Below are 15,415 nucleotides of genomic sequence, written 5' to 3' on the forward strand. Positions count from 1 at the left end.
GCTCCAGAGAAAACTCTGGAGCAGATCGAATGTCTGAGGGTGTCTAGGGCCTGGCCATCCAGTATCAACAGTAGGAGGGGCTATGAGGTTCCCTGTGTGGAAATAAAATCTGCTCTCTAGACTTAGAGAGAACTCTTTCTAATCACTCAAATGCTAAAGTTGAAACTGGTCCCAAAGCTGTCCGTGTGGGATCGTTGTACCCCAACAAAGCCAAGTCCCAAAACCCATCCAGCTTGGGTCCAAAACAGACAGCAGAGCTGAGTTGGCAAGGGTTGAAGCAGAGAGGAAGGGAAAGATAGAGAACTCAACACCAGTGCCGACTTCTCAGCTCAGACACCCATCGAGATCCTACACTTCGTGAGTCGACAGAGTAAGAGATAGTGTAAGAGATGAAGATGCCAAAGTTTTAGCCTCAGGTGCAGTTAGGCCCCGAGGAATGCTCTGATCCAAATGACACCAAATCTAAGGTGAGGGTCAGAGTGAAGGGCAAACCAACAAAGGAGTGGAAGGGACTACTCCTAGCCCCTAAATAGCTGGGAATGCAGGGAAGAACCTGGGTCCTCGGAAACTTTTTCATTATCAGGTCCACATCAGCCTCGGACAGGCTCCTTGACAGCCACAATGATCCAAGGGAAAAAGCCGAAAGCAGCCTACAGACCCAATGAAAGGACCTCTCTTGCAGAAATGGAGACTGGCATAGAGGACTGACCGACTTCAGCAAAAACCTAGATTTCACAAAGAGAGGTGTTGGGGAATGGATCCCAATAGGCTCCAATGGCAGAGTTAGATCCAAAACTTTACAAAGTTTCAGTGTCACACTCCATGGACCCCAAATTTCTGGATTCCTTTTTGCGTTGCTTCTCCCAATTTTTTGGAGGAATCCTCCTCCTTTTCTTTTGGCTCGTCTCCCCTGCTTTTCTTACCAACGTCTTACTAGAAGGTGAGCTAGACAGGGAGGGATGGGAGGGCAGGTGAGAGTGACTTCCAATAATGTGGCTGGGAAAAGACTTTTAATAGGTAGCTGGACTGACTGACTGTGTCTGAGACAGCTCTAGCCCTGACGGCTGAGCAAGCAGTACAGTTTTCGCCCAGGTAAGAAGCCCCCAAACAACTTATTTGTAGCGTGCCTCCTGAGGGGGAAATCTTGTGGTCATAAGAAATGCACTTCTTAAAAATCCGATGCCTTGTTGGACATGTTGGTTAGCTAGAAGGAAAAAAATGCTCATGATACAGGGAAAAAATACACACAAGCAAACACAAACAGGATAGCCAAAGTTCTATTAATCCTACAACATTCGACTAACCCTACAAATCACTATAAAACCTAATATATATTTTAACGATAAAAAGGAATTTTTTTATGGGGGGGTGGAGATAAAGTCCTCCAAAGAGGAAATAAAGGAAGAACTACACTAAGTGAGGCTGCAGTTAGTTGTGAAACGGGAATAGTATCTGAAAATCTAGACAAAAATCTTCCACTTATCTGATCACAAAGAAAAAGCAGCACCGAGACAGGCCATGTTTGAAGCATTGCAGCACTCAAGATCTGAGGTAATGAGATGGCGAGAGGGAATTATGGGTAGGGAAGAAGCCTGAGCCTTGGATGCAAATGTCTAAAAGCTCTGGCGCTGGATCCGTACAGATCCAATAACCCATCAGATGAGGACGGACAGAAGAAACAAGATTGGAACACCAACTTAAACAGAGTCTTCTGATTCTGAGAAGCCTGTGACTACTGCATCCTGACCTTGGCAACACACTGCCATCACTGTCGTGCTCTTCTAGCTTGGCTTTCCAAGTTGATCCAAGTAAAGTTCTATGAAAATGGGCATTCATGAAGTCAGCCTTACAGTTTTTAGCAAATTCAGTAAGGCAAAGCCAGGCATGACAAACAGTGCCATTCCTGCAGCCTTTTTGAACCACCCACAGCACAGTGGGCTTAGGCACATGGACTGGTTAACCACTGAACAAAGGGTTGTCCCATCTGGGACTGTAATTTAGATTTTCAGTTCTGAGTCTGTATACCATTCCAGAGTACAAGCAAATCTGTCGATTATCTTGCTCTGGATCTTCAACACTTGCACCTTACATTTTTTACACCAAGAGAAAAGATGAAAAGGATGAAAATGCATGCGTCTCTGGTCTGTCCAACACTCAAGAAGATGGGCAACCTTGTTGTGAGATTCAAAGACCTTCTTAGGAGAAGTCGAGACAATTATGAAGTCCATCACATGGCTTTGTAAGCAGCTAGGACAGTTCTAAGGAGGTCACAGGATTTCTGTCTGGCCTGCTTAGGGGCAGGCAACAACACACTGAGGTTCTTCTAAGTGTTTTGTGTGGCACACTGAATCACGCCATCCACTGCAGGATCCATCCAAGTGGGAGACCTGGAAGCCTGTGTCGGGTATATCCTCTCCTGATGCATTCTGACTTCTGAAAGGGTGTTGAAGGGGGGGGGGGCGCATTTCACTTTAAACCTGATCAGCTCTAATATCTCCCCAAAACATGGAGTTGTCAGGTAGGTTTGGTGGTGGATCAGCCTTCTAGTTCTAGTCAATCTCTGGAGTGGGAGACACGCCAGGAGAGTTTGACCTCAGAGGGGGAGATTTCAAGGGGTGGGGGGCCAGACGGAAATCAATACATCCTTCCTAGACTCACCAGGTTATCTGTCCTGGACTGCAGGGGGGCTGAGAGCAGAAGATGCATTCAAATATGGTTGCTGGGCTATAACCTGAAGCATCAAAGGGGGAAGATTCATACAAAGAAGGCAAAAGAGAGCGAGAAAAAAAGAGACATGGAAAAATAATACACAATAACAAAAATCGACATCCTTACACTGAATAGGTTTAAAACATATAATTAAATGTCTTTCTAGCCCCACTCCTGTACTGGTGGTGTAACTGCATGACTCTACATACTACCCGACTTGTGTTGTTTAAGCTGTTGGCAAGTGCATGCAAAATAAATGGACTAACAAAACAAACATGGCTAAATAAACAGCACAAAATACTTTTCTAATAACATGTGAAAGTCCTGGGACCTCGGTTAGATGTCCAACATCTAAGACATCATTTGTACACTACAACTGGTATCCACAGTTTATGCTACTCTAGAGACAGCTAACAGGGTCCAAATGGTTCTACTCTGATAGGTACAGTCTTTAGAATTACGTCTGGTCTATCCAAGAAAAGACTGAAGCCAGAACGTTCCAGGTTATGACATTCTTCAATGTTGGTGTTCTTTTGAGCGGCATATCAAAAGAATCATTATCCAGCATCTCTGAAAACACAGAACATCCTAGACACTTCCCTTCACACTCATGAATCACACAATGTGAACTCAAAATGTCAAAAATGCTCTCTTAAACCAATTCATGAGAAGAGAAGAGAAAGAGTTCTGCAATCCAGAAAGCATAACCTGCTAACAGACAAACTCCCATCTTGTCAATGATAATGTTGTGGCAAGTCTTCAAACACATCCAGCATCATTCAGAATTACTGTTATCACACAGCAAATAATCAGGAGACGATACGCCTGATATGCTTGGTTTGTTCGTCACCTCCCATTGAAACTGGTGCACAAAACTGATCAGCTAAGAGTGCACTCAGAGCACAGATAAACAATCAACCAATGTGAACTAATTCAACAATCAACTACAGTCTTTGTGACTATGTTTTTGGATTACTGATGACAACTAAGGATTTTACAGTAATAGTGACACATACTGCATGGAGAAAAGTTTTACATACATCTATTAATTGTGAGACAGAGATTATTAAAAAAACTGCACAATGCATCATTTTATTAACTTGAAACAGTTATTTTACTTTCTCTGACAGTAACAACTAGAAAAGCCAACATTTACATAAGACAGTGAACAAAAGACACTACTTTCATATTTCTTTAATGACACAAAGTCTGAAAAACAAACACAGGTTACAGAATTGAGTCCCTCAGAAATCTAAGTCAGAACTTGTAAGCAGTCTGAATATGAAAAGCTGAATAAAAAAAACATACGAGCATAAATCAAGAAAGCAAACACTGGGTTACAAGTTACACAAAAAAAAAAAAAAAACATGCAGTCAGAAAACAGAGTTATGGTCAACAAATTTGCATAGCACTGAACAAGTGACTGATATGGAACAAAAAAGAATAGAACAAAAGAAATATCAACAGCCTTGTGGGTGGTACTGCATCTCTCACACACACAGACACAAGGATATACACATATACACACAGTTACAAACACATCAGTATAACTACACCACAAAAATCGCATCTATATATTATCACAAACTGGACAAATGTAATGTTTTCTAATCTGCTGTAGCTACAGTTGCTTTAATCTTTAGTCGCATTTTATGAATTTGTGACCATGTGCATTTACTTTGTACCAGATTGTAAACATCAAACTATGTACCAAAGTGTAAACATCAGATGTTAGTTCATCTAAAAGGACAATACGAACTATGAAGGAAAACAAAGACCAAAATAACATGCAGTGTAAAATGCTCAGCATTACAAACAATGAAATTACCACATTTGCCCCAGACATTCATTCTCACCTGCCATGACTATATGTTGTTTTGGAGAACACGCTGTCAGAAGGAAAAGCACTAGGCTTCGGATGGGAAATAATCACCAGAGGATGACCAAGGCTAAGGGAAAGAGGGTAAAGTTTTAATGCATATATTCTCAACAATAACAAGGTTTCAATATATTTAGTAATGGTGAAAAGCAGAAATAATTCAAATAAATCAGTTACTAAACAATGCAGGTACTCACCTGCCTCCATTTTCTCATAACAGATACCATCAGTTATCTGCATACACAAAAAGTAGCATATGCATAAAACAGGGATTCAAGAACGTGTCTACAACATCTTAAATACTTTTTCCTTTTATTAGGGCTCAACATTTCACCCTACCTGACCAGCCTTGACCTAAACAAAAAAATAAAAGGAGAGAGACAGACCACTTAAAAAAAAAAACTGCTGTTTGCAAAGCTTTCACAAACTGGTTTATTTCACTTACCAAGCCTCACCTTTGGTTATAAAGGAAAGAAGGACAACTGTGTAATGACCTGCCAATGAATGAATGGCTTTTCAAGATAAGGTCGCTGTCACAGTATGACTTGGGTTTATCCAGCTCATGTTCCCATCAACACTTTTTCTGACAACTAGCACTGGAATTGCAGATGTGGCATTAATGAACTTATGCACTAGTGTTGTGTACATAAATATAGAGCCAGTCTGTTCTCCAATCCACATATTGCCTTCACATAGCTGTGCATTTGTAGTAGAAAAATTCCCAGAATCTAATGTAGGCAAATCATTACAACACATATAACATTTAAACGAGTAAAACATTTCATAAAGAAACTGTTAAAAACAAATATGTAACCTCCCTTTGGAGGATGGGAGGCCGGACACCTTGTACGGATACTGTTACCTCAGAGATCCTAGCTATGGGTAAAAAAAAATGTACCCAAACAACAGAGACCCCAGAGACAGAAATGCACTCTACCACCACAACACAACACCAATCCCAGAACACACAGCTCACCACCACAGTGTGCCCCTCAACCTAAGCCCCTATGGCAAAACACTTTGCCCGATGTACTAATCATAGGAGACTCAAATGTGAGGCACACTGACGTCCCCACTCACTAGGTTGAACAAGGAGAAGGTGACTGTCCATTGTCTATCAAGTGCCAGTGTCCGCCACATAACACATGCACTCAGGTCACTCCACAACAAGTACAAATGTGACTCAGTCATTGTCCATGTGGGTGTGAATGACCTGAGACGTACCTCCCTGGACTACATGAAAAGAGATGTGATGGAACTCTTGGATTATGTGGCCCGGGCAGGTATGACCCTAGCCCTGAGCAGTATTCTACCGTCACCCAGAATGATACCACAGTACGAGCAGAAAATGATTGACTTCAACAACTGGCTACATTTCTGGTGTCATTCTAAGGGGATCCAGTATCTGTCTGCCTGGGACGACATGATCGAAAGACCTTGATGCTTTGCCAGAGAGAGCCTGAATCTGTCACCCCTGGGATTCCGGTACTGGCTAAGGCTCTTGCCACCCCCTATAGTGCCTTTTTTAGGCAGTGTTCCAAAGAATAAAATTACACTGTAACAGCTACAAACAAATGCAATCTGAGGGTCATGCTGCTCAATGCTATAAGTCTAAATCTCAAGATGCGCTCGAAGCTCTCCTCAAAATGGAGAATGCTGACATCTGCGCTGTAATGGAGACCTGGTTTAAAGAGGCAGGAAGCACCACTGTGCTCCTAGGCTACAACTCATTCCATACCTTTCTGCCCCAGAATACGGCCGGAAGCTCCAAAGGCAGTGGTGTCTCCATATTCTTAAAGGATACACACATCTCTAGACTGGCAGACCAGCATAATGCATCTAAGATGCTTCATGTACAACTAACACTGGGTAAGACAGACATGCAAGTCATAGCCTGCTACAGAACCCCAAACATGTCCCTAGACTCTCACCCGAAGTTCCTAAGCACCCTGGAATCTGTCAAGGTCCAACCCAATACTCGCATACTGGGTGACTTCAACTACCCTTCCATCAACTGGGAAAACTATTCAAGTACCAATGTACAGACCCAACGCTTTCTGGAATTTATCAGTTCCAATGCCCTAGACCAGCTCATTCTGACCCCCACTAGGGGAAGTAACATCCTCGACCTGGTTATCACCAACATGGGAGACCGCTGCTCCACACCTATAGTCTATTCCTCCCTGGTTAAATCCGACCACAAACTGATCACTATGAAAATCTCCATCTCACCTACAACCCCCGCTAAAGTGACCACCCTGAAAAACTTCTCTAAAGCCGACTCTGGGTTCCTAAAAACAGAGGTGGGTAACTTCTCGCCACCCATGCCAATGGAAAATAGCTGCATGACTGCCAAATCATACACCAATGCACTGTAGGAGCACGTACACAAATGCATGGACCTTGCTATACCAAATAGAACTAAGATGCTCTCCTCCAAAAAATGAAGTTAATCTGGGGGTCCCCAGCCATCAATAAACTAAACTCTACAACAGAAGGAAGAAACTGTTGCAGAAAAAAAATGGAAAACCTCTCTTATCAGTCCCAACAAAAAGCCGAGATCCCTTATGAAATCCTCTAAAGCCAGCTATGAAGGCAGGATTTCAGCCGACACCAAAAACAACCACAAGACCTTCTACAGCTATATCAAAAACCTCCAAGGCAATACCCAGATTTGCTCTGAGTTATTGCACAATAGCACCTCCAATACTGAGCCAACAGATAGAGCCAACATACTGGCCGACAGATTCAGTGCCAACTTTATCCTCTCTCTCCCCCAATGGCCCTATCACAATACCAGAAGAAAGCCTGGTACCCAGCATTTCTGCGGCACAGGTAAAAGCTGCATTGTCCAAAGCCAAGAATGCAGCATCCATGGGACCTGATAATATCCCTGGCTGCGTACTACATGAGGTACAAAATGAACTGACACCACATCTGTGTGCCCTGTTCAATCACAGCCTTAACTCAGGCTATGTCCCTAATGAATGGTGCACTGCTACAGTCATCCTGCTCCACAAGGGGGGAGTAACTACAGACCCTGGGAACTATCTTCCCATTAGCCTGACGAGTCTGTTATGCAAAGCTATGAACTGCATCATCATGGACCTGCTTAACAAAGATGTAGGCAATCTCCAAACTATTGACCCCACACAGTTTGGCTTTGTCAAGGGGAGATTCAGCCTGCTGAACCGGGTTGACCTCTTCGAGGCAGTCACCAAGGCTGTGGACGAGGGTAAAGCAGTGCATACAGCCTACCTTGATTTGGCCAAGGCCGTTGATACCATTCCCCACTCAGGTATCACCAATAAACTCACCAAATTAGGCATCAAGCCCTACATCACTAGGTGGGTTGTAAATTTGCTCGCAGACAGGACCCAGAGAGTGAAAATTGTAGATTTCAAGTCAGGCTGACGACCAGTCACAAGTGCAGTGTCACAGGGCTCGGTCCTGGGCTCTCTCCTGTTTGGCATCTACTTCTCAGAAGTCCAGGCCAACTCAGAAGGACTCTGGCTGACCAAGTTCGCTGATGACTGCAAGCTAGGAGTCATTATCAACTCCCCAAGTGATACAGACATCCTACAAGGGTTCTCTGAGACCAATGACTGGTGTCAGAACCATGGCCTGAAGCTTAATGCCAAAAAATGCATCATCATCCCCTTTGGAAAAAACTCCGTTCCCACGAATTACCACGCTGATGAGAGAACACTGAAGGGGCCATAAGAGATCTGGGCTCCCAGGTCAACAGCCACCTCACCTTCGACCACAACATTACCACTGTGGTCAGAAAGTCCTTCTACATGACGCATCTTGTAACCAAAGGTTTCGCATCCAGGAAGAAAGAGGTTATCACCCCTCTCTACTCATCTCTCAGACCAATCATCTAATATAATGCCCCATTTGGCATGTACCTGACCAGAGTCCTACAACAGCTGTACAGGCCACAAAAGTACCTCACAAAAAGGATCTTAGGCCTTAAACACGTCCTACACGGACAGACTCCGGAAACTTCAGCTGCTCTCAGTCTCTTATCGCCTACTTAGAGGTGATCTCTGCTCGACTTACAAAGCCATGTCTGACCCAGCCCTACTTGAAATGCTACACCTAAAGAAATCCCAATTCCCCCACGCCACACACTCCAGAGATCACAACCTCGTTACCACAATTAACAGAAGATGCTGGAGGGACAGGTTCATCTCCCAAAGACTACCCATATTTTAGAATACGCTTCCCATTCATGTCAAGCAGAGTACCTCGCTGGCCCTCTTCAAGAGAAATCTTGACAAGTGGATGGGTAACAGAAAGTTCACCCCAGTAATCACTCCAGTTGCCCTACTGGATAGGGGCACTGTGAACTACCATTGAGTGGCATGGTGCCTGGGCAATGTTTTTGGGCTAGGCTTGCAAAGACTCCAGGGCCATTAGCCTAGTACACACCTACAAACCTATGTCAAGTATCTTATCAGTGTATACCATCTTCAGGGAGGAACACTTTAAAAAGTAAATCATAACAATTGGACAGATTCAAAAGCAGCTCTTTGTCAGCTGTATGAGGTGTACAAATCATTTGAAATATGGTTGTGCCAAATCTTTCCCTACCCAAATCTATGCTTCCTTGTGCCTGGTAATGTGGACATCAGCCAACTGGGCAACTTCTAAACTATCACATAAAGAAACATTTCTAATGTAACCTGCTAAGCTGCTAATACCCTAAAGGGGTGTGATCTAACCATGCCTTGCAACAACAGGTCTTTGTATTTATCACATCTAAGAACAGTAAAGTGGGTCAACCATTTATGGTTTGGTTACTTACATTACAGTTTTTTTTTTTTTTTTTTTACTTTTTTGAAGAGGGTCAACAGCTGAATTATACTCCTGAATATATGTTTTCCTAGTATAGTAGCTGAGCTGTCTACAGGAATTGATCCATTGCAACAAAAGGCTGCCTTGCCTGATTGACCCACAGTAAAAGATGGAGCTCCTCTCCTAGTATTTCGGATAAAAGCCCGGTGGCCAAATTCAAAGCTATTGCTGAAACAGGTTCTGACATGAAGGATGAGATTTCAGATATGTTCATTATGAAATACTGTACATGAGGGTTTGTAACTCATTCTCCCCAAGTTAACAAGGATGACAAAAAGCGTTTTCTGGGAAAAGTATTTTACAAAGAGTTTGCTAGAGTACGACAGGCTTAATTTAATCAGCATAAAATTAAAGTCCAATGGAAACAGTGTGAAAAATTAGTTTTCTTGGAGCATTTAAGATGAAGGAATTCTTTGAGGAAGGTTTTAAACTCACAATTTGGTGCTTTAAAATGGACAGGCTGGAACACAAGCCAATACTATAGTAACATGCACCCCAATGGAGGACTGGGTCAGGTTTAACAGCAGCAGCATGTGACTTAAGTAATCCAATAGTCTTCTGCTAGGAGGCTCAAAGGGTCCAGCCTGTGTGTCACAGTCAACTTCTTACACATCTGGACGTAAGCGCTGCTTGTATTAAGATGTTTAGGACTCGAGTGGAGAAATCAATATTGGAATAAAAATTCTATCCCCCAAGCTGATACCACAATGTAGTAGTGTCTTATGATTAGGATGATTAGGATGAAACACCTTACCTTGAAGATGCATCATTAAGGATTTGTGTGCAAGAGTAACCAAATTCCCAGAAGGAATAAAACAGAGGCCATCTCAGCCAAAATGCATTGATTTCAGCAGAACGGTCTGGATCAGAGAAAAGGGTGGGAAGGCAAGGAGGAAATATTTGAGTTTAGGAGTAAAAAAAATGAGTCTGTCCTCCAAACTGTTCAGTAGAAGGAGTCTGTCCTCCAAACTGTTCAGTAGAAGGAGTCTGTCCTCCAAACTGTTCAGTAGAAGGAGTCTGTCCTCCAAACTGTTCAGTAGAAGGAGTCTGTCCTCCAAACTGTTCAGTAGAAGGAGTCTGTCCTCCAAACTGTTCAGTAGAAGGAGTCTGTCCTCCAAACTGTTCAGTAGAAGGAGTCTGTCCTCCAAACTGTTCAGTAGAAGGAGTCTGTCCTCCAAACTGTTCAGTAGAAGGAGTCTGTCCTCCAAACTGTTCAGTAGAAGGAGTCTGTCCTCCAAACTGTTCAGTAGAAGGAGTCTGTCCTCCAAACTGTTCAGTAGAAGGAGTCTGTCCTCCAAACTGTTCAGTAGAAGGAGTCTGTCCTCCAAACTGTTCAGTAGAAGGAGTCTGTCCTCCAAACTGTTCAGTAGAAGGAGTCTGTCCTCCAAACTGTTCAGTAGAAGGAGTCTGCCCTCCAAACTGTTTAGTAGAAGGAGACTGTCCTCCAAACTGTTCAGTAGAAGGAGACTGTCCTCCAAACTGTTCAGTAGAAGGAGACTGTCCTCCAAACTGTTCAGTAGAAGGAGACTGTCCTCCAAACTGTTCAGTAGAAGGAGTCTGTCCTCCAAACTGTTCAGTAGAAGGAGTCTGTCCTCCAAACTGTTCAGTAGAAGGAGACTGTCCTCCAAACTGTTCAGTAGAAGGAGTCTGCCCTCCAAACTGTTTAGTAGAAGGAGACTGTCCTCCAAACTGTTCAGTAGAAGGAGACTGTCCTCCAAACTGTTCAGTAGAAGGAGTCTGTCCTCAAAAGCAAACAGTTACTGCGGCTGGCTGACTGATCAAAAAAAAATGTAGTAAGCAGGTTCCTTTCTAGTATGTTCTATCTCTGTACAACATCCTGAAAGACTGGCAGCCCCACGTTCCGTTAATGAGGCACAGTTGTATTCCTACAAAGAACCATATAGCGGATTTACATCACACCCGACAGTTGCTAAACTGCACTGTTAACAGTTGTGGATTAAAATACATGGTGCAATTCCAAATTCAAAGCACTTCGTTACAAAATTGCAAAGCCCTACTACTTTCCTCTTTTTGTCTATCACATTACTGTTGTATTACCTGTACTGATCCCAAGATAGGTACTATGAAAGCGGTCTTGGAAAATTTCTAAGGCTTTGCAGTTTGTATAAAATTCTTTCATGGCTGAATTTAAGAGGTCTTTGACAAGAACAGGTGCCCAAATGGAAGTAGGATTTGAACAGTATACCAGAGTCAGAAAACTCATTCCTATGGAGTGGTCATTTCAATATCTCCACCACTAGGATTCACGCTTCACAAACTGGATAAGAGAACTCGGAAACACTAAGGGATCAACATGTTAATTCTGCACACCTGAGACTGTCATGGCAACTTTCTCATATGCAGCTCTGAGTAAAGTACTAGAAAAATGGAAGACAGCAGAAACCATGGGCTTTTAGGAACCATCTTTTCTGTAACATCCTGCTGAGGAAAATCTATCACAACTGCAGGACTGTATTTCTGTCCCCCCCCAAAACTTATATTTGTACAGAATCTAGGACTGCTTTAAAAATATGGTACTGATGTTGAAGAAATCAGGGATGACATATGTGTTCTTTCCAAGGACTGCATAAACGTATAACAACGATAATAATATACTGCCACATAAGCTGTTGTATTAGTCTGTTAGATTTAGAGAAAATTGTGATGTTAACATTCAGTAACCCTACTGGTCAAAGACAGGTGAAAGCTGAGATGCTACTGACCTATCCAGCATGTAACGCATCTCCTGTGGGACAACCTTACTGGGATGTATAAAAGGCAACCTCCATGTCCACTGTTGTTATACAAGAGATCTGTCCTACAAAACAGCAATGTTTTAAGGACACACATCCTAAAAGGACATGCTTTTACACTTGTTCAAGTCTGATCGATCCAACACTAGTCTCTCACTCTTTTACTTCACAGGAACCAGGCATAATTTGAAAGACACTCTTTATCTTGGAGCTGTTCTTTCTGGGCTGTTACTGAAAGACTTTAAGTTAAAATCTGTATGCTGCCCTTTTTCCTCTCAAATATCCGTCTCTTAAAACTTGACATATCTGATGCAATGGAGTCTGTTGAAAAAAATGCTACTTATGCATACTTCTCAACTGTACAGATTTTCGCAGAATGTCTAGATTTTTGCCTCATACTTTTGGTCTGTTTCTCATAAAATTTGTGCTTTTCTGGCAAATCACTTATGACTGAATTCTAATTTCACACATTTGAGTTTCAGACCATATTCTTCAGAAAATGCATGCCAACACAAATTCTGCTATCCTAGCAACTTTCTAAGTTTATAACAACAATATTTAAAATTTATCCCTATTTTTGGGCCTTTGCCCAGACTTCTTAGGCTTCAAAATAAAGGCCCTTGTATAACCCTGGCCTACTTGTGTGAAGTACCCTCTTGTCTGTGGTTATTTGCTGCAACAGGAGAGATGACTTTTGAAAAACTGCACACTAGGGGTATTTAAGAAGACAAAAGAATAAACTTGCAGTCAACTTGATGATCGCTGATAACATCTGCTTCTTTTCTTGTATAATGTAGGTGTTGGCTTCCATGTGTGTTGATGAATTACAACCTTTTCTTGTATAATGTAGTGGTTGGCTTCCATGTGTGTTGATGAATTACACCCTTTTCTTGTATAATGGAGTGGTTGGCTTCCATGTGTGTTGAACTGCAACCCAACTAGTTATATCACACCTGGATGCTGCTAACCTGACGATCTTTCTTACTATTTCAACGGGACAGCGAGATTGCCACTACCGCGGCAGTGCTGTCACCCTGCCCATCACCAACACGTGCTCTAATTTCCTCTGTAGCTGTATGATCAAATAAGGGCTTGTGGCCTAATTTTTCATTTTTTTGTTTTAAGATGCAGGTGGGTTTGCAAAGTCTCTCTGCCACAAAAAAAAAGGAGTCACTTCATCTCCATCACCTCTAGATTCTTCAACTGTTCTGCCTTTACTGCCCAGGTTTCTGTACCATACAGTAGTACTGGTTGCACCACTGTTTTGTGCACCTTACTTTTAAGCTTCTTTGGCATCCTTCTGTCATACACTACACCTGACACACTGTGCTAATTGGTTGCAGTCCCCCTGATTCTAACTTTATCTTACTCATTCAGATTTCCCTTCTAGAAACTGCTCATCTGTTCCACTATCTCCCCTTTTATCACAACTTTCAGCTCCGATTTGCCAGTTTCAATGAATACCCAGAGTGCTACATTTGTCCCAATTAAATATTACTTTGTCCTCACAAAACGTGTTACTTTTTCCACAGGTTTACCATCAAAAAGTTGAAAGTAAAAAAAAAAATCTATTCATCTGAACAAACTGACATTCTGAATTTGGCAATGTTACTTGTACGAAATGTTGAAAATCATCACCTCAACATCCACATTCAAACACATTCAGAATGTCAGGAGGTGACGTCAGAACCTCAAGAAGTTGTGCTGAAGCTGCTGTACGCACTGTATGTCTACAGCACATGTGCACCCCCCATACCCTCTGCAAATCATATATTCCAACTCCAAGATAGCACTACAGTGAGGAAGAGAGTAAATTTCCCGATCCCCACTGCAGTGCGATCCATTATCAGAATGTTAAATGCACATTAGAGAATCATTCTCTAATGTGTATTCACACATTTTCAGAATGGCATTAAGGAAACTGGAAAAGACGCATTACACCATCCCAATTTCACGCAACTGCCATTCCACATTTTGATAGTAAGCCGTGTATATATACATATATACACAATTCTGCCATTCCTTGAATAAACTTTCAAACAGTTTTATTTACTGACCTGTCAGTTTATCAGGTCATCAATTTGTGTTACCTGAATGCAGTGTTTCACTTTGGTCGATGTTAAAGGAGGATATACAGGTGTGGGACAAAACCTCCCATACAACTGTTTCTAATTAGCTTACTTGTAAGTTGCACTTTGCGTTTGAGGACAGAAAGAAGCAAACTGTTTTACTTGTGCTTGGAGCACACGTCAGTCGTTTGTCATTTTGCATTTAGTTTTAAGTGCAGAGTAAGACGGAAAATGATCTGGGCAGACAGGCGTACACTGTCACAGATGACGTACGCTCACTTGGTTTGACTGGGGTTTGCTGTAGAAACGAGAGATGCCGGGAACATCTTCATAGCATGTGTGTGCTACCGGAGACTGGTGGCCGTTATTTTCCACTGGCAGGCTTTTAAAAGGGTTATTTTGATTCATGAACTTTATTTATTTATTGCTTTTGTTAATCGGAAAAGTCCATCTGGGTAAACAAGCCCATTTTCAGTGGACGAATGGGAGCTCCAAACAGTACAATATTAATTCCAGACTGATATAGAGAGTAACAAAGACATTATAAATGCTACAGACAGTAGTTACAGCAGTGAGGGAACATTTACAGCACAAATTACAAATATAAACACAGTAAGATATGTACAGAAAAATTACAAACACAAATGAGACATTAATACATTATATAACAATAGTGAAATAAAATGTGTATGTTTCAATTAGAGTAAATGTTTGGTTTAATGTGGTTAAAGTGCAGGAGATGTTAATTAGGTTAAGAATGGGATAGAAAGAAGAAAATTAAATGAAAAAGGTTGTATACATTTACTTGCCTTCTGTGTGGAGTTTGCATGTCCTCCCTGGGACCGACTGAACGTTACATGCAGGTAGGTGCACGAGTGTATGTGTGCGCCTTCTCTGAAAGTTAGGCACCGGGCTGGCAACTTGACACTGTAAAAATACACTGCCAATCATAAGCGGACAAATGATCCGCTGTGGCGACCCCTAACCAGGAAAAGCTGAAAGGCTTTTTTTTTTTTTTTGCAGATAGGGAAATGTAGTAGCTAGTTGCTAGTTGAGTTAAGCACAGAGCACATTGGGATGACAGACAGTATGAGAATAAGAGGGGGGTAATGCAGGGGGGGGGGGGTGAGAGTAGAAATGAG

The 15,415-nt window shown here is 42.2% G+C and overlaps 1 protein-coding gene across 1 annotated transcript in view; it reads right to left on the reverse strand.

The window, feature by feature from the left end:
- CBX1 (chromobox 1) overlaps positions 1 to 15,415 on the reverse strand; it is a 494,455-nt gene that overhangs the window by 438,721 nt on the left and 40,319 nt on the right. Inside the window, 1 exon segment of the mRNA XM_044055314.1 lies at positions 4,566 to 4,658. Within this exon segment, the coding sequence (XP_043911249.1) occupies positions 4,566 to 4,572 (7 nt within the window). The 5' untranslated portion in view covers positions 4,573 to 4,658.

This window comes from Protopterus annectens, chromosome 13.part0, assembly GCF_019279795.1.
Source record: "Protopterus annectens isolate FY-2018-M chromosome 13.part0, PAN1.0, whole genome shotgun sequence".
In the NCBI taxonomy this organism is placed as follows: domain Eukaryota; kingdom Metazoa; phylum Chordata; order Ceratodontiformes; family Protopteridae; genus Protopterus; species Protopterus annectens.